The sequence below is a fragment of the Bombus affinis genome, chromosome 8 (genome assembly GCF_024516045.1).
Source record: "Bombus affinis isolate iyBomAffi1 chromosome 8, iyBomAffi1.2, whole genome shotgun sequence".
Classification (NCBI taxonomy): domain Eukaryota; kingdom Metazoa; phylum Arthropoda; class Insecta; order Hymenoptera; family Apidae; genus Bombus; species Bombus affinis.
In genome coordinates, this window is record NC_066351.1 from 11,689,706 (window position 1) to 11,715,221 (window position 25,516).

At 52.1% G+C, this 25,516-nt stretch overlaps 1 protein-coding gene across 3 annotated transcripts; it reads right to left on the reverse strand.

Annotated features, from left to right (window-relative positions):
• LOC126919184 (protein Wnt-6-like) lies at positions 1–24,119 on the reverse strand. 3 transcript variants are annotated; one of them, XM_050727987.1, is made up of 7 exons: positions 20,231–24,119; positions 20,016–20,158; positions 18,097–19,479; positions 10,364–10,584; positions 1,203–1,322; positions 930–1,129; positions 1–848 (listed from the first exon to the last, which is right to left on the reverse strand). In XM_050727987.1, the coding sequence occupies exons 3-7, from the start codon at positions 18,162–18,164 to the stop codon at positions 387–389; spliced, it is 1,071 nt and encodes a 356-aa protein (XP_050583944.1). In that variant the 5' UTR covers positions 18,165–19,479; positions 20,016–20,158; positions 20,231–24,119; the 3' UTR covers positions 1–386. The 3 variants fall into 3 exon arrangements, with proteins under 3 accessions (XP_050583944.1, XP_050583945.1, XP_050583943.1); XM_050727988.1 differs by having other exon boundaries at positions 18,097–18,348; positions 20,016–24,119; XM_050727986.1 differs by having other exon boundaries at positions 20,016–24,119.
• Positions 24,120–25,516: the final 1,397 nt, after the last annotated feature.

Below are 25,516 nucleotides of genomic sequence, written 5' to 3' on the forward strand. Positions count from 1 at the left end.
GCCGGGGATACACGTTTTTATTCGCATTTCACGCTGCACAGTATAAACTTTCGTCCATTCAGTCTTATGTACAGTAAATGCGGAGAACGCAAGCGCAAGAGGGCAAAAAGGGGGAATGGGAGAGGTTGAAAGGCGGCGTGTCGACAAAAGTCGAACGAAAGCGAGAAAAGCGACGATCGTTTCGCGCGCCGCGAGCAAGCAAAGCGCGAAACGCTCGAAACGAACAGCTGGAGATACTTGGAAAGCTTCGAACGATGGGACGCGAACGATCGAGCGCGCGACTTATTTACGACTGATTGTTCGCGACTCGACCCTCGCGTCCAAACTGTTCGACAGCGCGTCGCGTATATTACAAACGTTTATTCTAACGGTGGACAGGCGACTCGTTAGCGACAAGTGTTGACCGTTTTCTTAACCAGGCAGGTGTTGCATGTGACCTCGCAGCACCAGCGGAATCTGCATTCGCAGCTGATCTTCTCCTTGACGACTCTGGTGTCGTAGCCTCTACCGCAGCAGAGCAGCTCGCATCCGTCGACTCCTTGACTGGTGGAGTTGCATCGTCGTCCCTGTGTGCCCAGGGAGCCCGTTTTTCTGTTCGGCTTGCAGAAGTCCGGCGAGTCCTCGCTGTATATCAGATCGAATCTGTCCGGCGGCTTGATGGTCGGCCCCTCGGTGATGAAGCTGTGGCCGTCGTTGCTCGGTATCACCTTCGCCGCTCCGTCAAACGACTCTTTCAGCCTGTTGCCAACGTCGCGGAACGCCGGCATTTTCCGCCAACAGGTTCGAACCGTGCATGATCCCGAAAGTCCGTGGCACTTGCATTCCGTGCTCATAAAGTCCCTGATGGCCTGCGGCAGAGACGAGACAAAAACAAAGCAGTCGCGATATACCGTGAATGTTCGGGGAACGGGAAAACGCGCGTTGCCTACCAGACGACCGGCGTTGTTGTTGTGCAGCTTCACCAGCGTTTTGATGTCGCTGCGTTTTCGATAAGGGGCGTCCATAAAGTCCCGTGACTTCTTAAATCCAAACTTTACGTTGTCGCCGCATCCACCCCACTCCCAGTCACCCTCGGTCGGTAGGCTCTTCTCCATTTCAGCGGTACGGGTCAATTTACCGAGCCGATTACCTGCGCAATTCGCGATGTTCGCGAGATCCGAGTCTCAGGGTTCCGTAGCAAGAAATCTAAACTCGTTGCTTACCTTTCGCCGTCATCTTGTCGCAGGAGCATTCGACGAGGTGTCCCATGGTGCAAGCTCTGGTCACCGCGTAGGTTACTCCGGCCGCGGTGATGGCGTTCACAAAACCCGTCTCTCTGGTATCTGCGAACATCGGCACGAGTTACGAATCGATTAGCGACAATTTGTTCTTTACGACCCTGAAAAGCTTCGAGATTTCCGAGCCTCGCGTTCCCAGATTAGACAGACTGCCGAACGGAAGAAATCGGATTACGACGAACGAGATAATTGCGAAGGGAGGATAAATCCATTAATCGAGTATCCGCTGAATGGACGGAAACGAATTTAACGTTCGGTAGAGGGGAACGACGAGCATAGACTTCGTCTCGCGTCTGAAAACCGTGAGGACGTCGAAATCCTCGAGGAAAGAAAGGGCGCGCCCTCCAAGCGGAAGGATTTCGGCAGCAACGGAGTCGGTTGCGACAGACTCGACGTTTCCAAGTGGACAGACAGACGGTCGTCGAGGGATTCTGGCAGCGGCGCGAGAAGAGCGAGCCAAGCAGGAGAGAACGAGGTCGTCGGATTTCGGTGGCGTGTGTATTCAGTTTCACCTGTCACGTCTCCACTCCATCATTAGGCGGACAATGCATGCCGGAGGTTCCACCCCTTTTCAAAACGGCAGATTACCACCGCCTCCGTCCAACGGCTCCCTGTCACCCATTGTCTCTCACCTGTCCGAGCATCCGGGTTTTGCAAATCCTCTCCATACCCTTTCTTTATTTCCGCGTGTTCACGAGCCTGCTGCCTCTCTGTGTTCCCACTCCTTCCGTTTCTCTGCCGCCTTTAGATGTTTCCAATCTACGATCCCGCGGGCAACCCGATCGCTGGTTTCCCGCGCGATCAAAGTTTGCGCGAGCGGAACCGCGATAGAATCTCGCGAGTCCGCGTTGGCCCATTAGCGGATTAACTTATAATCGGAAGGCGGAATGCGGGTCCAATTACCGATTCCTTTGGAGGCGCGGGCGCGCGATCGGACTCGCAGCTGTGCGTGGAGTTGTTGCGCGGCCAGCGCAGCGGAATCGGTGCCCTCCGTCAAAGTATCGAGAGCGCGTATCTGTCGGCAATCGGTGGAAGCCGGAGCAGCGATCGAATCGAAGCCGAGCGGCCGTTCGAAGCGTTTCCGCGCCGCGAGGCAATTATCCTTTTCGAACGTTTAAGCGAAAACCAGTCGCGAATACTAATGCCGCGCGGCGCGGCTGCGTGGATCGAGCCTCGAAATCTCGGACGACATCGGGAAGGAAACGCGCGAGAGAGGAAACGGCGCGCCGCAGCGAAGGAAACGGGGCTGCGGGGCTGGCCAGAAGGAGAACCGGAGAGCCGACCAGGGTAGCGAGGGCAAGAAAAGGGAGAGACGGTGGCGGCGTGGCTCGCCTCTGGTCTGCGCCAGCCTGGGAAGGGGTTATACGCGTTAAGCTCGGTTCTCCGTGGTTCCCATGGATTCCAGCCGGGTATCTTCGGCGCGGATCGACACGCGGACGGACGAACGAACGGACGGACGGACGGACGGAACGAGAAGACGCAGCCGAGAGGCAGCCTGCCACCGCCCGCGTATCTTCCGATGCATCGCCTCACCTTTCAGTGCGTATTTAAACGATACGATAGTTTTATACGAGCGATCTGATATCGAGGTTCGAGAGCGAAAGGCCCTGGCTCGTTCCTGCCTCCGAGCTTGTATTCCCTGACCGTGTTCCGCATCTCCGCTGCTTGCCTTTTGCCTCATACCCGTTGCTCGCGTCGTTCGCTCGATCGCGATCCTTCGATGCTCCCTTCTCTTCGCTCCTCCTCCTTCCTTCTCCTTTCTTCTCGCGATCCTTTGACGCGATGGAACCGTCGAATCTTTCTTCCACTTCCGGACGCCCTCGATCGCCAATGATTCGCATAGGATCTACGAGTTATCGGTACCTACGTCGACGCATCGATGTACGTTGGACGATGGAGCGAGCGACGTTCGTGGCGAAGAAAAGGTAAAAGAGCGTGGCACAGAGGGCCGGGAATGTTCGAGGCGGAGAAGAGCGGCAGGTAATATAAATCACTTGGAATCAATTAGACACGAGGGATCGCGAGCCGATGATCTTGCAGTGCTGCCAGGTGCACGGAGCGCCCATCTTCTCGGGTCGCCCCGACGGCTCAGCCAATTATCAGCATTCCGGGGCATTATCCTCGGAGCGAGACTTACGCCGTGTTTAATTGCGAGTGGCCTTCTTCTTCTTCTTCTTCTTCTTCTTCTGCTTCTTCTTTGTCGTCGTCTTCGTCTTCTTTCTTCGACTTCATCCCTCTTCTTGTCCGTAGTCGCCTCCTCTTTCAACTCGTCGGCCTTCTCTTGCTCTTGCGTCACTTCTGATTTTCGCGTTTACTCGCGAAGCATTTCGCTCCACCGAGAACACCGTCCCATCGAGCTTTCGAACGTCGTTAGTCCTCGTTGAACGTCAAAGAAAACGCAGAGAAAAGGAGCGAGGTATTCGTGGAATCTCGTTACTTCGTTGCTCGGTGTCGTTCGTCATCGTCTCCGATCGGTCGTAATCCGTTTGCTCGTCGATTATATAAGGTGACGAGGATTCATCGCGCGGTATTTATACGCAACCGAGGCTGCCGTCGTTGCCCCTTTTTGCTACACGGCTCGCTTAACGGGACACGCGTAACTCTTGTCTACGGGTCAGCATGAAATGCAACCGACCGACGAATCGACGTGTTCGCCTTAAACGGATGACGCGTCGATCGTACGACGCTCGGTGAAACGTCTTCGCGAATGCTCAATGTGGTCGAAGGACGCTGGTGGAAAGGTGTGCATCGAAGGTACCGATTCTAAGGAAAGATTCGTTCCAGCGATCGAAACGAAAGATCAGGGTGGATGATTTAACGGAACCGGCGGTCGCGACGAAAGTCGAGGCCGTAAGGCGAATCGCGTACTCGGTCATACGTGTCTCTGGCGAGTCGCGCGGCGATTAATCGGTTCGATGGATTATGCAAGTGTGTAATTTGCAACGGTGCACCGTGTGCGCTGCCATTGTAGGAATTATGTCGCGGACACGGACGATCGACGCGATCAGATACCATCGATCGGACTCGGCGAGTGATTTGTTTCGCTGGTTCGCGATTTATCGCGGTGGATGCGCCGATTCCTGCGCAATAGATCGGTCTGTCGCTCGCGAAATCGCTCGGCTCGGGTATGTAAATCTGCTCTCTCGATCGGCTCCGCTGTTTTCAATCGAATCGCTCTCGAAACCGGATATCGCGTTACCCCCGCGTTTCATCGAGTACGCTCTAATTGCGGATGATCCTGCGATTACGAGTAGCGTGCGCGCGCCGATCGACCGAAAGGAGAACGAAGACGGAGAGACGAGAGAGAAGATAAATCGCGGGAAGCGCTCGTAAATAAAGAGAAGAATATCGAATGAGAAAAGAGGCACGGCTTACGGCGTTTAGTTAACCCCCGTGTATAGCAGCATCCTACGAGAGAAACCTTTCCAATAAATACAGCGAGAACGGACGCATGAATGCCAGCAAAAATCGCCCAATGACCAATTGCGGCAACGGCCACTCGCCTTTTCCCGAGATTCCGTGGAATTTTTGAGCCGCGCACCGTATCACCGCTGGATTCTCTTCTCTCGCAGGAATTTCTCTCTTCTTCCGTCTCGCTCTTTCCCCGCTCGACACCCGTCGTTCCGCGCACTCGTACTTTGCCAGCCGAAGGAACCTCTCGGCTCGCAGATACCGCGGTAATTACGGCGAATCGTCTATCCGTCCCTTCCGTTTCTTTCCTCTCCTTCTTTCTTCCTTTCCTTCTCTCGGTCGTCTCGAGACGATCGACACAGGCGCGGATCTAGATCGTGCGACGATTCCAACGTCGCGGAATTCGCATGGAAAAGTGGCTCGTGTTTCGAGGAGCCGGGCAGAATCGCGAAGCCTCTCGAGAAAGTCCCGAATGGGGACGGCCCTGTAGTACACGGTTCGACAGAGAGAACTCAAAGTTCTCGTTTTCTCTCCCGGCTCTTCTTCCTCCGGTGTTCCCTTCGCCAACGTAAAATCGACCAAGCATTCAAATGTCACCGGCGAACGGCCAAAGTCTAACAGAATAACAGATCTGTCCCAGTGTTCCGATCTCCTTTTCCTTCCCGATCTCCCGTCTCCCTCTTTCGCCTCCTTTCACCCTTTCTCCGGCTACCGATCCGAGTTAAAGCCACGGTAGCCGAGATACAATAAACGTACGGGACATTAAACTGTTTGCTATTGTCAAACCTTTGTGGGAGATACCGGCTTCGCGTCTTCTCGTGTCTTCTCCGCTGTTTCGAGTACAGTCCATTGGAAAAGTACCGATTCGCTATTAATCTCGCGAATCGATCGCATCAGTAGCGAAACTCTCCTTCTGCCGTTTAGTTCGATCGTGCGTCTATCTGAATCTGCTATTTCGAACAGAAAGGTACGCGCGGATCGGTATGCGGGTGGCAAACTGGCGAACAGTGGAAGAAAGAATGGACGATGACGGAGGAAAAAGAGTACTGTTCCGGTGTGGTCAGTGGACACCCAGAGGCGTCGCTTTAGTTACGGGCAATTTCCTTCCTTGCAATGGGTACTCGGTCGCGCTGCGAGCGAGAAAAATTGAGTTTTCCCTTTTCACTTGGAAGACACGCTTCCCCCATAATTGGCGCTCATGAATCGTGCATTGTCGTTTCCTGTGGCGAGGTTGCCGACTACGCAGCTACCACCTCGTCGTTGCAAAGTCATGGATAAATCGTAAAAATGGCCTCGCTCCGACCCACCGCAGGCCCTCGTTTCTCTCCACCGTGTCAATTACGTTCCGCGCGATTCGCCGAACAATAAGGACCGACGACTAAATTCGACCGTCCGTTGGAATACTTTGTCTGCAGGCCGATACAGACGTTGTCGAATAAAAATGTCAGCTTCTTCGAAACGTTCGCGCGAAAGTGTCTACACGAACGAGGCGAAAGAATCGAGAAAAGCTAACGTTAATAAACGGACGACGTGTGTGGCAATGGCTACGCAAGGAGAAGTACGCGAACGAAACACGCTGGTAGATTCACGAATGTCCGAAACGGTAAAGGTGAGAGGCGCGAAAGGAGGGATGCGGTCTGCGTCCTCTGCGAACCGCATTAGTTAGCACCGAGTTCGCGAGGCGACAAAACACTTAGCGCCATGGCGCTAAATCGCTTTTAGCTGGCTCATTATCGTCCCGTGCTGTTTCGTTCCGTTCCTTCTTGTCTCGTCGTCGTGTCTTCGCTCTTTTCTCGAAGAAAGGAGCTAGAACCGCGGGCGTGTTGTTCGCGAAACGATTCGACGCGTTCCGGCGTGTTTAGGCCGCAGTCGAACAACGCGAGAAACGCAACAGCGACACACCTGGGGACCACCTTGGTCGACGAGCCGTCTTATTAAGCGGAAACCACCTTCTTTATTTCGTATCGTTGATACTCAAGCGTCCGTAGTACGTTGATCGAGATATTCGACGGCTTATTTGCGAACAGGTTGTCCGCGTAATCGTTTGCTCGTTATCGTGTCGGTGAATCGACGAGCACGAGTTCACCTTCGCCAACGACGACAAAAATCTCCGTATTCTTGCCGAACTAAAATAGAACACGGTAATTATCGTGGACGAAACGTTGCGAAAAGAAGGACCGAGCGGACGGAATAATCGCGCGACGTGGCTCGAGTTTATTAACGCGCCAAGGTGAGCATCCTCGTTAGAGCCGAGGAACATCGACGAAAAGAATGTTTCCGAGGCAATCGAATATACGGGCGACCGTGTATGTATTATATATCGTGTGGTGCGCAGCGACGGAGCAACAGGACGTTCGCGATCCTTCAGCGAAATTTTTCAATAGTCCAACTTGGTGAATATCGACGCGGATCCACGATCCGGCCATTTATTCGAATCGGAATGGTTCGCGCGTGCGGGAAAATACCTCGAATTTTCGATTCGAGGGTTCGAATGAGAATCGGACGTTCGCTCGTTTCGAAGGGGCTTTGAAATCTCGACGGTCGAATAAAATCGTCCCTGCTCCCGGCTCCGCCTCTCGATCGAGGAGAAGAAAGAGCAATTTGTTGATTCGAGGAGGCCGCTTTTAGAGAGCCGTTTCCTTCGTAGCCGAGTAATACGCTACGGAATCCCGGGTGAACGAAGAAAACCACTCTCTTAATTTGGTCGAGACAGGGGCACACGGTATCGAGACGAGGATCCGGGGATCCGTAGCCTCGCTGAATCCTTGCCTTCGGATACCGAACGAACGCGTCGTGGCAGCACAATAAATTCCTTCCTCCTTTCCTTTCCCCTGGTAGCTCTTTCCACGGGTTTTTGACGCCCGTGTTCTTCTTATCGCGACACGCGGCACCCCTCAATTAAGAGGTGCTGCTCGTCCACGAATGTTCTACCAGTCCAACTTCGGATCTCTTCTGGACTCGGACCACACAGCAGGAGCTACCTGCGAGGCTAACCTATCGGCCAGATCGCGCCCATAAAAATTAAACGTCGCCAGATAAATAAACGTCAATCGAGAATTAAGATAGGCGCCGCCAGTAGCGTGTCTTCCTCCTCGCTTTTTCTCTATGCGCTCGCCCGTTAGGAATTTTCCCTCGCTTCGATCCACCTCGTCGCCAGGATCCACGGATAACCGACCATTCGATACGCTCTCACGAATTTCTCTCTTCTTTTTTTCCTCCGCTATCGACGCCTCCTGTTCACCCAGTCTCGATCTCGACCTCCCATCACGATCCTTCATCGCTCGCGATTACGATTTCCTTCCCCGAATGCGGTGTTGATCGAGCGAAAAGAGCCGAACGATAGACACCGTCGTTTTTCGACTAATCTCGTTCTATTTGAGAGACATATTTTGTTAAGAAAAAAAAAAAATGGGAAAATGAAAGACACAAATTTAACGTGCGATCAAAGATTTAAGGATGTCTGCATTCGTGCGAACAGGAACACGACCGTTTCACCCCCGAACGTTAAAAGCATCATCGTATGGCTGAACGCGTCGAGGGTGGGCTGAAAAGTCGTATATTTCTCACCGCAGACTTCCCAGGGCGAGCTGTCTTCGCCCGGGGTCGCAGATAAATGACGACGTCGAGGATTGTCACCCGAAACGACCGGTTAACACATGGCCGCCCCTGTCATCGATCCGCATCGTCCAATAATGCACCCGGCAGCCAGGGTTTATGTACCTGTCGCTCGACCTTTCCCATCCGACACGACGTCCCGTTTCGGTGGCGGCGCGTTCGGAACTCGGTCGAAAACGTCAAGGGAAAAACGGGAGCGGCTACTGATCGGCTTGTAAACCTGTGTCAAGCAACGGGTGTGCCACCAGTAATTACAATGTTTCGCGAATGAGCACGGCGATTACACGAATTTCGCGCAAAAAGTCTGCTGCGATGAAAGCTCGTTAATTGTTTACGGCATAGTCGGCCACCGCGAGTTTACGGTTCCTCGATATAGCATAATGTAATCGGACTTTGTCGTGTTTACGACGCGGTATCGTTTTTATGGGGTGAGGCAAGCTCGTAAGTGCCAGCTGAACCGCAAATTAGATCCTTTTCGGTGGATCCTTTCGCTGCTTCCCTCGATCGTCGTCGTCGTCCTCGTCGTCGTCGACCACGGTAGTTCTCCGATATTAACGTAACTCGACGCGTCGCCGTGTGCGGTATCGAAACTCGATTTAGCGAATTCCATCTCGTGGCAAGAACATCGCGCGCAGCAAATATCGTCCGGGAGAGTTAATTAACCCGTTGGCCGGTCGGTTTCGCGTCGAGCTAACCGAGAGCAGCAAATCGAGTATAAAACGGTATATCGTATCTGCTGGGAATCTTGGAGGGAGCGAACACCGATTGTCAGGCATCGCCGACAGTGTCGGATATAATTCGATCATCGATCCTCCGGTCTGGAATCTACGCGTCCGATATTCGTATCCGTGGGTTGCTCGATCCGCCGACGAATCGCATCCAGTCCACCACGAGATCGATCGTATCGATCGTGCAATCTTTCGATCGTAGAGAAGCAAAGAGAAAAGGAGAGGAAGAGAAGAAGGACGAGAGATTAAGAAGAGGGAAGAGAGTGAGAGAGAGAGAAACGGGCAGAGGACCTGGAATGGTCCTCGAGGACGGCTTCGCTGGCAATGAAGCCTTTAATTAAGGAAACATATTGCCACTAATATCCGACGAACAGTGTCAATCTGTCAGGCTACCAAAAGGTACCGATCTGATAGCGCAACCTAGAGAGCAGTTCGGCCTATTGGACACGCTGTCTTCGATTTAGTTGTCGTGCTCGATCACCAGGAATTAATACATCGGACGGGTAACTAAGCGAGCCACGCGGACAGGTTCGCTCTCCTCTCGTCCCTTCTCGAATGCGCACGCTAACTTAACGTGAGAATTTTTCTTCGAACACGAGCCCGTCCCTACTTCGATGACGTTCAATTTGTTCCATTTACCTCGGCAACCGTTTACGCGCCGTATCTTCATCGTTACCGAAACCCTGTCGGAATTCCAGGACGCTATTCCGGACGAATTCTTTCCCTTGCCAACAACGCAGCTCCGTTACCTGCGCGTACGACGTAAGCAGAAGTTTCACGAGGTTAGGCGTTCGGCGTGAAACCCACAGAGACGAGAATGAAAAAGCTCTTGCAAAGCGGAAGCGTCGTACGCGATTCGCAGAAGAAGAGTCGCCGGGGAACGAAGCGTTAACGTCGTTACGATTTTCGAGAAGCAACAGGAACGTTTACCGTGACACAACTGAGACTAGCGCGCAAATAATTTCTGTGATTAATGGAACCAGCTGTTACGTAATCGCGTCGACAAAAACCGCTTGCCCAGACCGCTTTCCCTCGCTCGTGATAGCCTCATCGAGGTTAATTTGAAAGTAATGGCGCGTGTTCGACGATAACTCGAGTAATACCAGATCGAGCATCGACAGGATTCGTCTCGAATGAAGCGGTTACCGTTGAAGGAGCAACCTTCTCCTTCGAGGGATGTTGTTTAGTCACCGGCGCGGCGTTTAATCGTAACGAATGGAGTTGCGGGCCTGAAAGGAAGCGTGTAATCTGCCTGGAGCGCGTGTATCGTCCTTCTTCCATGCGAATTCGCATACAGGGAACGAGCATCGACGTCAAACGAAGGTTACTTACCGCGCAATAAAATTTTTCTGAGCGACCTCCTCATGGTGGTGCAGTTCCACCTGCGATTTCGAAATTGATATTGGCACTCTTTGGTTCCGACTTGGACGCCTCTCGCAATTTCCTTCAACAGGGAGGGTTCCTTGCGACAGATGTCCGCCATTTTGCCCTTCAGTCTCCTAGTCTTCTTGCAGATGAGCATCGGATCCATCACCACCTGATTTCCAACGGTCCTGCGGAAAAACGAAAGATCGATCGGTAAGCAAAGTTTTCGTTTCTCGATGCCGGAATCGTGCGTGTCTGTCTCCGAGGACAAGCGGATCGCATTGTAAGGATACGAAGGAACATGGAGCCGGAAAGGTAAACTTATCGAAGTGGTTGCTATAATTAAATCTCCGTACTCATTGCGGCGAGTTACCACCGACGGGACACGGTCTACGGGGACACGAGTAAAGAAGAAACCAGAAACGGAGAGGACGAACGAGCGAAAGCAAGAAGAAGAACGAACCGAGGAGTATCGCAGACAGTGGGAACCGCGACTTCCCTCCTTCGGGACCAGAAAGAAGAGGAGCAAGAACGGGAGACGACGAACGGCGGACTAAGACTAAAGAGTTTGATATAAAAAAATTGAGGAAACAAGACGCTGAAGAGAGGGGGAAAGGGAAAGAAGAACGAGAAACGAAGAGAAACGGACGCGAGAGTAAAGCGAAGGGTAGAACGGAGAAGAGAGGAGAGGAGAGGACAGTCCGAGCGACCTTCGTTACGAAACGTTAATTAAGATCATTAGTTCTGCGTCGGTAGGATGCCGGGGCGCGTACACGACGGCCTCTCGGGAATGCAACGACCTTAATGGCAATAATTCCGTTAAGGACGGTTGCTCGCGCCCGTGTACGTTGCTGGTGCGCGGCCATGGATGCTCCTGCTTTTCGTTCCGCACGAACCAGAAGAAAAAGAAGGAGTTCCAAGGTAATACGGGCGGACAGTCGTGCACCGGTGACATCGTCATTTGGGCGAGGATTCCAACCTCGGACGACGACTATAACAGCAAGGACAAGAACGTTGGTTGCGCGGACAAGAATTCTCGAGAAACTCGCGAACCGGAGAGATCGAAACGCGCTTCGAGAGGGGAGGGATATCGAGAGAGAGCCGGTTGCGATCCGTGATCCGCGTTCCCCGAGAAAAAAAGCTAAACGTTGCTCTCGTTCTCGAGCAAAATATGGCGCATGTTACGTCTCGCGGGACGATCGGACCCGCTGCCAGGGAACAACGCGCAAGAACTTCATTCGCCTCCACGATATTCTTACTCGATGCTCGTTCTCGATACTCCATAACGGAACGCGGCTCGCCACCTTCCCCTCGCGACATCGGCCCGGTACCGGATATACTCCAGGGAAAACCGACCACCGAGGCGAATCATTCCTACGATCTACCAAGGAATATTCCACCAACTTGGCCGATTTCCGAATAAATCCCATAACCCTGTTTGCGTCGTGTCCTTATCAAGAAGAACGCGAGTTAACAGCTTTTCCGGGAATCGTTTCGCGCGCGCTAGTTCCCGACAATCGCGAGCCGCGAGCAATGCGACAAATTCTCGCTCGATTCGTTGGTCCGCGCGTCGGATAATAGGCGGCCGGCATAGATATAAACGACCGATTTTCCAAGAAAACGAAAGTTATGACGCGATGACGCGCGTTCGTCAAACGTCTTATCGCTGTGCTGACAAACGAGGAACCAAGTCTTACGCGTGTCTCTAAAAATAACCAACGCCTCCACTCGAATTACATATTTCTTGCTTCGAAACGAACGTACAGGCATCGTCGAAGAACATCGCAAACACTCCTCATCGATGTTCGACAAACGCGCAATTTTCCTCGTAACTCTCGGCGTTTCCACGGAGGAAAAACATATTGGTCCTGGGTTTGAAAATTTTCCGCGATGTGCGATGTCGCGATTCGTCGCGGCCAGGTGGAGGAGAGAGGAGAGAGACGGAACCCCGCTGCGTGACACTGTCCTGACATTTACAGTTCAAAGGATCGCGGCCAAAGAATATTTGCGCTGGTTCGTTAACGACTGCGCAGCTAACCTCCCAAGTTAAATAAACGTCGGGATCGTGGTCTGTCGATACATCTCTACCCTGTTGCGCGAATAACGTTACGACGTTATTAATGCAAACACATCGCGTCGTTTGACGATCGCGTATCGGTTCGTTTCGAGGTGCCGGCTATTAATATCGCGTATGCTCGCGGTCAGCTTAGAGGAATTGGCGTGGTCAAGAACCGAGCGGCGGGCATTTCCGCGTAACTTATTTTTGCTGACTGGTTGCTCGAACAGAGGACGAGCTGCGAGAGGGCGATATTCGAGGTGACACGGTGAAAAAAAAGAGTAGAGAGAGAGAGAGAGAAAGAGAGAGAGGGAGCAAAGATAAGGAAGAATCTGTCGCGAACGGAGGGAATCGAGGTAGAAAGGGTTAGGGATCCGGACTAAAACGAAGAAGGGGTTGTCCTCGTGTACGCGGAGGCAAGAAAAGAACCGGAGGATGGACACGTCGTCGCGAACGAAAAGCGTGGAGAGGCCGGTTAGGGCGGTCGACTTATTTATTGCCTCATTAGACGCACTCACTTTGCTCGAAGGCAGCTCCACGCTGTCTGCTCGGATAGACAGTGACGAGAGAGCAACGTTGCTCTGGCCTCACTCTCGACTCGTCGGTGTTTGTACGCGGCCGAATCGAGAGAGTCGGAAAGGGAGAGAACCACTCTCGATAGAGAGTACCAGAAAAAGAGAACGGACCCGTCCTCCGGCTGCCGAAAGGAGTTCGAGAAGAAGAAGGAACGGAACGACGGAGCAGGAGGAGGAGAACCAGCAGAAGAAGAACGGTCGCTGGGTCCACCGGTGAATTCTTCGAATATCTCTCACCGTCTGAACGAGACCCTCGAGGATAGGAAGAAAACACGACGGAAGTTGGGAACCTCGCCTCCAAGGACATCGAGAGTAGGGTAATCCGATCGACCGCGAGATCCATTGCTTCTTCCTTTTCGTCCGTTTGTTTTCCCATCGCGCAACCACCGGAGGAATCTGTCCGTTCAGGGACACGACAGAGACACGGTGATACACCAAGAGGCGAGGCAAGCAGAAGCAGAAGAAAAATAAATAAAAAGCACGCCAAGCGGAAGTAGAAAGTCACAACGCACGGCTCGTGTCGACTAAATACGCGCACTTAATCTAAATCATCCTCTTGTTGCTCGACGATGCTGGGGGAGGCACGGGGCACGACGCGATGTAACTACGGAATACGAAGGGGACAAGACCGAGCAAAGAGACCACGGCCGCTCCGTCCTCCCGGATAGACCGTAAGTGGATGCCGCGCATTGGATCGTTCCACGCTCCGATTTCCAGTCGATTTTAGTTGCATCGATCGCAGGCAACTAAAAATAGAAGTATAGTCGCGGGAGAAAGAACGCGGAAGAAAAGGAATATCCGGAGGAAACGAATAGGCATACATAGAGAGGTCGATTTAACTGATCCGAAGAATGCCCGAACAAATTGGTGGCAAGGGTTAGCGCGCAACCGAGTCTAGGTTGCGTTTCGAGCATCGTTTCTCAAGAACTTCGTGGAATTCGTGGCGCGACTCTCTGTCTCTCGATCGGCCAAAGAGGAGAAAGGAAACCGCGGAGATTGCAACGCCTCTATTTCCGCGTCTCTATAATCGTAGACTCGAGCAATGGCGTACTCGCGCTTAACGAATTATTCGAAGCACGCGGCTTAATGAAAACCGATCGAATCGGCAGAAGCTAATAAAATTAGAGTAAGCTTGGATAACGCGGGGGTCTTAAAATTCCATACATAGCGGCTACGTCGTGCACACGCCATCGAAACAATTTCAAATTCTTCTGCCGGAACGTCTAGCGTCGGGAAACGCTGCTACGCCCCCGTCCTAACATTCCACGAAAATCGATTCCGTGCTTTTGCTTGTACGGGACACGCGTGCCTACACGTTAATTACCTCGACCGGCTTGTCCCTATAACTTTTATCGTCTGCGACGTAACGTCCGAGGAGCAGTGCTTTAAACTAATCGCTCGTTACGTCGTCTGAACGCGCGTTCGCCATTAGCCGAGCTAAACGAAATGCCTTGTGTCGCCACGATCGAATAAATCTTCGACGATTCGAGCGATTTTGCGTCTCTGCGCGCGCTCGAGCGAAAAGGAAGAGACACGTTCGCGCGATTGTAATATGCACGCGTACCGTAATTAATTTCAGGACCGCGGAGGAAAAGGACGCGCGAAGATTGCCGTTGATGCCCGCCAGAAGAAAATGATTCGCTCTTCCTCGGCGGGTTTACGAGAGTTGACGTCGTAAACCGTCGGACAGTGGCGTAATTGTGGATCGACCAAACGTTGGATTCCGTAATTACGGCTATTGTCAGCTGTGCGATAACAATTTCAAAACGCGTTTGCGATCAACGGCGATAGAAAGAGACGCAAAATTTGTTCGTATTTATGTATAGTAGAAATACTGGAATTAATAGCCGAACCAGTCTACTACCAGACCGGACAAACAGTGCGGCATTCGTTTTGCGCGCAAATTTTGCAGGCCCGCGGAGAATCTCGGTAATGTTGTACGTTAGGAGATAAATCAGGGTCGGACAAAATTATTTCTGTCCTACATGTTGGGGGATCGAGGTGTCGCGGTCGAGGAAGTTGAGAACTAAATTTATCGTTACGCCGACGTACCGTAAATCGAAACTGAACAAACGATATACGGTTGCACCCAAGTATCCAGTGATCTCTCTTCTCAATTGGAACGCTATCGAAACGCGGTCTCGCGGCGAAGATATCGCGTATAATTGTAAACGGAAGAGAGACCAAAGTGCCGCGGCGAAAAGAGAACGAATTTTCCGTGTTTACGTTGGCACCGCGTGCATCCCTTCTCAAACGAAAGGTTGAGCTTTTACGGCCGCAAATAGACAAACCGGCGCAAGAGGGTACTAATCCTCGGCGAAACTCGGAGGAGCGTTCGCGACGAAAATAAGCATTACGAGCGAAGGCTGACCGAAATACGGCCGGTATCGGGAGCAAACATCCACTCTGAACCGCGGTTTACAGCACAGCCGCGTAGTTGCAGCGCACAGCAAAAAGGAAGGAGGCGATGGAATCGGTAACGCAATTCGGCAGGTTGCCGGGGCTTGTGCAAGATCGAGCAGGCGGGAACATTTCTCGCGAATCGCTTGCCCATAGACCGATAAAAGCGGAACGGGTGACCTCGCGTCACACGATCCGCGTGCTCTTATGATTATGATTATACCAGCGCGGGGAAGAAAGAGAGAGGCCAGGTAAGATAGAGTGCATCGGGTGGGAGTATCGGGTTGTCCAACCAGCGAGAAGGTAGCTGCGGACTGCCCACCGCGGCTCATTGGCCAACTTTGCGACCCGACCGAACGCTATCGTATTATCGGCAAGTGCTCGTTACGATACCGGCGTCGATCACCAATTTCCACCAACGACTTCTCCGTCTGTACTCGTCCGCTCTGGAACGCAACTTCCACGTCGAGCAAAGAAAGTAGAGGCCCGAGACGCGCAAGTCCCGAAGAAACAATTAAAGCCGATTACGCACCAGCACCAAATCGTTCCGTTTGCTTTAGGTTGCGACGATCAATTAGCGATCACCGCATGTATCCTGCCGCACCGGCTAGAAAATTAACGAGCGAACCGGGTTAGCGGTACGTGGACCAATTAAACGCAACAGCGCTGAACGCTGAGCGCGATACCGGCAATTCGTTTCGAGAACGCTCCGGAACGAGAACGGAGCGCGAGCACGAGCGCGGACGAGAACGGGACGCGGAAGAATGCGTCCGAATCTACGGCACGCACGGTTCTTCTTCTCGGATGCTCTCGATTTTTCTACTTCGAGACGGGTCGCGCGGTCTGGGCAGAGACGAAGAGGGATCGCGCGCAGGACGCAGCAAAGAAGGAAGCGAGAGGGGAGCAGGCGAAACGGGGCTGCTGCCGACTTACAAATTATACGCGCTCACCGAGATTTACGGGTGACGCTTCGAGCGAGACCATTGTCCATCCTCGCTCGTTTCTTTACCTCTTTACTCTTCTACTCGGTCGTCTTTGTCCACCACGTTTGGATGCTGCGGGTCCGGGTCCAGCTCCGCCGCGTGTCTCCGCGCTACCGTGAAACGCACCGAGAAACAGAGAGGGAGAGTGCTGGAGAACCACGGGAGAGACCAGGGGAACGAACCGTGGATAGTATTCCTCGCGACAAAATCGGGGAATCTCGATCGGGAACGAGAATCCGGTTCCGATCGAGTAATCGGGCCTCGATTCGCAGGAACGGCAGAACGAAACGCGTAGATCGACAAACTTCCTCGCGAGCTTGACTCGTGCAACGCGAAATGCCAACGGCGCGGCGACGCGACCAAGAAAAAAGAGAACGTTGGAAACCTCTGACTCCGCAAAGACATTCCTCGGACCTACTTAAATACCTGTTAAATACCTGTCGTCGAAACAAACCATGAACCTTCTAATGTATTTATCAAACACTCCGTCGTGTAGACGTCGTGGACAGGTAAGAGAGCAAGGTGCGACGGTACAGTGTTGAGACTGTGCGCAGAAATCCCCTTTAAATCGTTGACAAATATTTACTCGACCTTAGGAGAGACCACCACCTTTCGCCACCTTCACGGGAAACTACGCTTTCGAATTTTAACGCGAACAAGCCTAATCTGTCGAATCGCTTATCGCCGAAGAATCGCCGCACGTTGAGAAGGATAAATTCGAGAAAGTTCTCAGCTGGTGGAGAGACGGTGTCGAGACCCGGAAAGTCGAGAAACCCGGGAGGTCCGAGTCACGCGTCGCGTCGTACGTAACGCGAGCTTAGGCGAAGACGCGAGGGACGGTTCGCTAGACGACTTGTCTCTGGATGCTGGTACCTTGCGATGGTGCAACAGCGATAACGGTCTATCATCGTACAAACATTTACATAATAAACTCGAGTAAACATCGTGCACTCGAGCTACCGAATAATTTACTGTTGTTCGCGATACCTCGCAAGTACGTACGTAACGTGGTTAAGGAGATCGCGTCACGCGCCAGTTGCGAATTCGCGACGTTACACGACGATCCCTTCCCGCTCGTTCTACGAGGACGCGCAGTGCGTCTCCAGTGGATTTCGAGTTACGAGACGGACAAATCTGCGCACGACTGTCAGTCCGCGAGTCGTGCCTCGAGGAAGCCGAGATTTCCCGGTAACGGTAACGAGCAATTTAAGCGAATCGAAATGAAACCGTAAATCTCGGGACAGGTCTTACTTACCAGAGCGCAAGTAACTACCAAAGGTGGATTTATGGCATCATTAATCATTCCGCGAGCGCGTAACGTGCCGCGTAATTGATAACCCAGATGACGTACTTCGGAACTGGAGCACTCGTTAGTTCGTCACGTTTGGAAAGTACTGACGTTAACCGCTCTTGAAGAACAACTATTTTTCACATAATTACCGACATAAAAGTGCAACGCTTTTGATTACAATGACGGCCATCTCTCTCTCTCTCTCTCTCCCCCTCTCTCTTATTCTCGTTGCCCCTCGCTAGGGTATAATTGCTCAAGACGCACGACCATGAATCCGCTCGAGACGAAAAATGACACTTACAATATACGAAGGATAGCGTGTTTCCGTTAATCGTTAGGTTTCTACGTTAAGGAGAAAAACGGAGGAAGAATCGGTTAATGAAACGAGTACGTACCAGAAAGAGCCGGCGATGGGGGTAACGAGAAGGAGGCAGATCGCCACGAGAACGAGGCGCATCTCCATCCCCTCCGCCCCTCGGTGTAACTTCGACAATTGCCGATTTCTTCCCTCGTCTGCCGCCCGTAGTCTGCTGGATACCGGAAGACGAACGACGTTCTCGATTCGAGAAAGACGACGGAAAATCGAAATCGCGCCGGTATGGAAATCGATCGTGTCTGGCACGGCGTAGCGTCACCAGATTCCTGACCTACGAAACCGGCGAAAAATTGATCGACTTTACGCGTGACGTATCGGTAGCTCGTAACAAGTCGGGTCACACGTGCTCCTTTGAAAAATACTCGACGATCCTTTTCCTCGATCTCGAAGGAGAAATTCTTTATCGAGCACCCGATCTCCTCGACCGTCCACTCTCGACTACTTTCTCGTATCTGGTCTTCGCTTCTGCCAACACTTCACCGAAGCACGATCGTTTTCTTCTTCTTCTTCTTCGGCGTCGTTACAGCCCTCTTCTTCCTCTTCCTCCTCCGTCCGTTCGTCCGCTTCTTTCTTCTCCAGCTTCGAGTATAACGATCAAAGCGAAAGAGCCTCTTTGAAACACTCGAACGGATACAAATATTGACCACGCGAAATCCTCATGATATCTTTCCGGGCCACTGGGAAACCATGAAAAAACAATCAAATTTTCCCGTTTGCTTTGACTCGCCGAACGTAATCTTTTGGAATCGCAAATGGTCCTTATCACGATGGAGAAATTCCCGGAAGAGCAAATCCTTCGCTTCCGGTCTGTTGAACTAGATATCCCCCACCCCTTCCCGTCACTCTGTTTCTTGCTTTTCTTTCGTTTACTTCCTCTCGATCCCGCCGCTACTCCTACTCCTCCTCCTCCTCCTCCTCCTCCTTCTCCTATCTTTTCCGATCCTTTTCCTCTCGTTCGTTCCCTTTGCTCAAGATCCGCTCCTCTTCGAAGCTCTTTTCCCTCTTTCTTCGACTTGACGAATACACCAAAGACGAGACGCGATCAGAATCTAGGAAGGTGCTATTTCCTTCCGGCGGGGACAAAAACGCGTCGCGTTCCTGCCAGAACTACGTCACCACGAACTTTGAGTGTTGCCTTACCCCCACCAGAAATGTACTAAGGAGTAGAGAAGACAGCCCCACCATTCACCTTCATCTGCTTCTTTCTCTTCGTCTTCTTCTTCTTTTAGTTTTGCTTCTTCTACCGCTTCCTTTTCTCCTCCACCACCGTTTTCTCTTTCAGCTTGCCTCGAGACACCACCATTACCACCTTCACTACACCACCAACGTCGACGTCACCATCGCCGCGGTATCCTCGTCGATAGTTTCGTGATCGCGAATGCACCACCGAGGGGACATCCCTCTGAAAGAGATCGTGCAAACGAGAAAACCAAACGAATTTTGTATTTTCGAAACAATGCGAGTACCGCGTATGCTCGATAGGAAAAGATTAGATCGGAAGACAGTGCGAAAAGCGGAGGGGGAAGCGAGGGAGTCGGGGAAGAGGGTACCGGAGGGTAGGAAGAAGGTCGAAAAGCTCACGTGGTGCAGCACGATCGTGCGGAGGTGGAAAGTGGTCGATGGTAGGGGAGAGGAGAAGAGAATCGTTCGTCCGTGATCGGAGACGAAGCTCCTGGTCGGAGCGAACCGTACGAGACTGTTGCGGACTAGGCAGGTGAGCGCCGCTCGGCGGCAACGAGACGCAACCGAGCCCCTCTTTTCCTCTTTTAACTCTCCTACGAACCTCTCGGCTCCTCTGTGCTTCGCAACCTGCCGCTTCGGCATCCACGGAGGGAGGACCAACTTCCAAGCACAACGCTGCCTTTTGACCCTTCCATTTCGAACGTTCCCGATACGGTTTCGCCAAGATATAATCAAGAACAAAGACTCCGAGCTTACCCTATGCTCGCGTTCCAGCTTTCTACGTAAAGCTTCCTCCTCGTTGCACGATCCTCGTAACGAGCAGCACGATCCGCACGGCCGAGCAAATCCTCCCAAAATCCATTCTCATCGTTCAGCTGTCTCCTCCTTCGCGAACTGACCTACAACAAAGACAGAGACCCAAAGGAATATCGTTGGATTAGTTGGTTTACTCAAAGGTGGACATCGATTACAATAGCATTTTCGCGGTTTTCGTTTTTCCAAGTTTGCGAAAAAATCCGATCAACGGATCGTTTGAAACAGCCCGGCACCAGCTTGTTCTCGGTCGGTCTCCGCTTAATCGTATACTTCCACTTTCAGCGTCACGTCCTTTTCTTTCCTTTAGAGCTCTGCCAGTGGCTATCTTCCTTCCTCTTGTTGCACGCTGGTCTCTCCTCTCTCATCGGTCATGTCTCGGTGGTACACAGCGAAGGCGCATCGAACAGAGCTATCGAAGGCTTAAACTGTCACCGTGCGACTCGTTTTATCGCCTCATTTCGAACATTTATCGATCCCGATTCTGTTTCGGCGTCTTTAAATCGCGTCCAGATTTTTCAGGATTTACGTCAAGAGTAATCGTCGATTAGTCGCAAACTGCTGGCCCGCGCTAGAGATCTGTTACACGGGGACATTCTACCGACGGAAAACTTCATATTTTCCCGAGTAGCATGAGCGAATATTTAATTGGAAAAACTTCGAGTAACGTCGAAACTGTCGCTTTCGCGTGGCATCGATAGAACTCCTGTATCTTAGATACTAGTCGTACTTTCGTTCCTTCCCTTGCTCTCTTTCCTTTCTCCATCCACTAGTAGCGAGCGCGGAGAACGGTTGACCCAATTGATGGATCGCTCTCTGCGTATCTCCAGCGACGGGTCAACTACTTCGTTGACCGAGCGAATGCGCGAGCGATCGGTCTCGATGTCACGACCATTCTCCGTTAGTTCGCAGAAGCGATGAGAACCGTTTCGTACTCGGTGGAAGGAAAGCCGTTCTCCATGACATAAACCCAAGTGTCGCTCGCGCATAGGTAACTGTAATTATGGAAACCGTAGAAACATTCGTCATCCCCGATTTTAACGACGAAACGAGCGCGTCGAACGACGGGCCAACGAGCAAGAACGGGCGATAACAGCGACAATAGAAAAACGAAAGGCAGAAAAACGGTAAAAGGAGTAGAGAAAGTAAAAACATCGTGGTAAGTGTGCCGGTAAGAGGAATCGTTTGGCGTTGTTGTATCATGACCACCGAATTCTACCCGAGGAACGAGTAGTTTTGAACGGCACCGGGGGGAGAGCAGGCAGACGGAGCGGTACGAGTGAAAGAACGAACGATTCGATAGAAGAGGAAAGGAAGAGATTACGACGGAAGAGTAGGAACTGGCGAGGTAGAGCAGGAGAAAGAGAAAGAGCGAGCGCGGGGTCAGCGGGGGTCCGTATTACAGCTCATTTAGCAGCGGGGTCCTGTGCCCCTTCGGCGGCCAGAGAGATCCTCTCGGATCAGGCTCGCGTTCGACCTACGGCAAAGATGAGTCCGTTTCATTCCCATAGACCGTCTGCGAGACCTCCTGGCACCTAGATCCATCTCTCTATCGACTATTGCTTAACTCTACGCTGTCACGTTCCTGTCGTCACCGTTGTAAGCATAGAATCGTGATGAAATTTTCGCCAAGTTCCTGGATAAATCAACGATCGTCGGTCGTTTATCTCGGAGACGAGGTATCAAATAATATCGGGTTGAAGGAGGAATATAAAGGACAAGAATAAAGACGGGTGGGAAAGAGAGACGGGAGAAATGGAAAGGCTGGAGAAGAAGAGGGAAGAGGAGAACATTACCGAGTTGTGACCAACACAGACACGGAATAGCTAGTAATTTATGGGTGAGACTAATTACCGGGGAATGCCGCTCCTCCGACTCTTCTTTGCTCCTAAGACCGCGTCTCTACCAGACCAGTTTTCAGAGACGAGTGGAGCTTCTCTTAGCCCACCTTCGTCTTCGTTCATCGTCGTTCGTCCTTTCCTTTTTCGCCTTTTTCTCCTTTTTCGACTTTTTCGCCTCCCTTTTCCATCCTCTGACCCGCGCCTGCGTTTAAACGTTAATTTGCGCCGACGCGTCATCGTAAGAAGACGTCGATTCGACCGACTTTATCGTAATCGATCTTGCTAGCGATTACCTCACGGAGAGGGTCCTCGCGCGTTCCTTGTAAATTGTTCTTCGACGATAACGTCCGAGCGGAACCAACGAAACAAAAAAAAAAAAAAAAAAAGATAGAAAAAGAGAAGGAAAAGTATTTTCGAAAAAGAAGACAAATATCGGGCGAGGGTGTTCCGCGGGATAATGGAGAAGGAAAAAAACGGGCGTGTTCCCACGAGCCATCAGCACGGAGAAGGGTGTCGGAACAATACCGAGTCCCGTCCTCGGACGTCGTTTCGACATTAGCCTGACCTAACAATTTGGAGCAAACTCACTGCCCCTGCTACCACGATTCCTCTTCGTTAAATGCCATTATACGTTTCACTTGGACACCCGGTCGTCGCATGAGTCGTGAATTCCTGAGAACCTGCTCGAACCTGGATGGGCAGCAGCGTGCCGGTGGCGGCCACCGGTGCCGCTCGAAACGATAGAGGCGGGCCATAGCGCGCAGCCACGAACAGATTCTTCTATTATGACGAGAACGAATCGAGAGAAAAAAGGACCGCCGCGGTAACCTACGCGCGTGACGAACTCGCTTTGATAGAGCCGTACACGCTGCTCTCTCGATGCGTTCGATTCTTTTCTCGTCCATCCGCGATACGTTCGTGTCGACGATCGAGAGCATAAGCCTCGCTATTGCGTGCAAATAGAAAAAAAGAGAATAAAAAAAAAGAAACGAATACATTCCAACGTCCCGAAATCCAGCGAGTATCCACGAGTTTGAAATCGATTCTAACGAATCGCAAGAAGAAGAAGAAGAAGAAGGAGAAGAAGAAGAAGAAGAAGAAGAGAAGACGAGATAAAGGGAAGAAGGAGAAAAGGAAGGAAGAGCATCGGAGGACCCGCAAACAGTTTTTGTCGCAAACCTCGCAAGGCCGCGTCGCAGACGGTCAAGCGGGACCTCGTGACCGAGTAGTGGACCCGAAAGCCGCGGTTGGGACCGATGACACGGCATCGGTCCCACGACAAAGAAACACCGAGACGAGCTGGATCCGGCTGTTTTTCTGCCTCCTGACGTTTCGCCAATTTATTGCGCCTCTCCCTGTCATCCACGTTCCGACGTATCCTCGAAGAATTTCGCGTTGGCCGATCGGCGCCGGGACGAACCGTTCTCCTTTCGGTGATTTCGTGCGATGCATCGAGCCGCGGTTCGAATAAATCAACGGGGAAATCCCGCGGAAGGATACGGGACGTGATGGAAAGTGGCGTGATTCCACCGGCTTTACGCGAATCGATTGCCAGTCGGAACGATTAGACGCCGATAATTATGGCGAGGGTACGTGACAAACGGTATCGGGGATCGAAGCTCGTAATTCCCGATATCGGAGCATTATCGAAAGGTCCGGGGCAACTGTCCGCGCGCGCCTATACAGCTTTGAAGTAGGAGATATCGAAACTAATAATTATTCGATTCGCGTTTCATTCCTAATTACCGAAGGCCACCGTGTCGAACGGTTTCGAAAGAACACGTCGGGGCTGCGTCGTTAATACGAAACAGATATCGATCGGCAGCCAGTTCGTACAGGTAATAAGCGCACCGTTGCCGAGATGGAAACCGATTCGAACGATCTCGAATGGGCGTTTACAGCTCGGCGTTTTGCGATCGAAGTGGGTAAACAGATGCCCGAGCAAACGCGCCGTAGCAATTACACGGCACTTACAGACCCGCGTATAGAACTGGCCTCGAGATACTCGAGTAGTTTCTCTCTTCCCTCCTCTTTCTCTCTCTCTCTCTCTCTCTCTCTCTCTCTCTCTCTCTCTCTCTTTTCGTCTCTCTAAGTCCCCCACTTTTTGTCGTCCCTCTCTTCGCGGCCGCGTATACCTTCGCGTCCCCCTGTTCTTCCTCACCCCTCGATCTTCTCTCCTTAATCCTTTCTTTTCCTCTCCCTCTGCCATCTCTCCCATCGCCCCTTTCCCCACCTCCAACCCCCTGGTTCCCCCGAGTTTCCACAATGGTAATTACGAGGCAGTCCGCTCGTAAATTTCACGTAGGCTAAACGTACGCACGAGCAACCGCGAACGCCGCGTGGCCACTTTCTATTTCCCATAGGATCTCTGTCGTGCACGCGGACCGCAGCCATAGAGGAATCGATACGTTCCGATCGAGAACGGCCGGATTCGGCGACGGAGAAGGGAACTCGATCCAGCTGACCCGCGCAGGTTAAACGACTCCGCGAGCCCCGTGTTCTCCACTTGTCCCCTGGTTTACCTCTGCTCGTTTCTCTTTTCCCGCTATCGTCGTCGGTACCTCGATTCCGATCTGCTCGAGCTTTCCTCTCGTTCTCGCAACCAATGTCCGCGATAGTACACGATCGATCGCGATCACGACGTCTATCCGCGCGCAATTTTTCGCACGGCGGATCGTCCATGAGCTCGCGAGCGATGTTAACTCTAGGATCGAAAGGATCTGACGGCCGCGCGAAACGTTGTCCCGATGCGGGGCACGCGGACGGATAGGCAAACTGAACGTGTTGCGCCGAGCAAAGGCCAGGGGGCGATTGTATTTCGTGGAATCGGCGTGGAGAACCCACGCGAAGGTCGTCGGTTCGACACGAGACATCGACGAAAGAGGGAAGCGATCGTGCTTGTAAATCGCGAGTTTATAGGCCACGGCCTAACAACGAACGTTCCTTATGAAACGCTCGTGTTCCCTGCGATCCGTTGCGTTGTATCTCTCGAATGCCTGTCCGATTTATTGCGTTAAGAACGAGTCTCGGCCGGCGATGAACAGCACGCGGAAGCACGCATCCACAAGAAAAATAAACGAGGAAAGAGAAAGGAACGGAACTGGAGAACCAGAGAACTAGAAACGCAGTATCGCGTCCTTCTGAGAGCAGCAGCCTCGAGATTCGCTAAATGTTCGAAACGTGTCTCGAGCGCATCAAAAGCGGACCTGGCCGCAGGCCGGCGTTATAATTTCAGGCAGTTTCAGGGAGGTCCTGGGCCCGAGGGCCAAGCGAGACCAGTTCAATGAAGTCATCAGCTAGTCGGAGCTGGGGTGCTCTGTTATTATACCGTGGTACCGCGCCACCATCCTCGTTTCTTTCTTCCACCCAACCAGTCCTGCCTGAATATCCTTGCCTTATCCGCGGATTTCTCTCCAAACTGCTCCTCGTACCGACCGAATACTTTTGTCGGGACGAACCAGAGGATCGAAAGGAGGAAGGCAAAGAGAGAGAGAGATAAAAAAAAAGACTCAGGCGGCCGATGAAAAATCGAACGTTTCGAATTTTCGGTGGAAAGAAAACGACGGCGATAACGTAAACGATAACGATACATCGTCGGGTCCA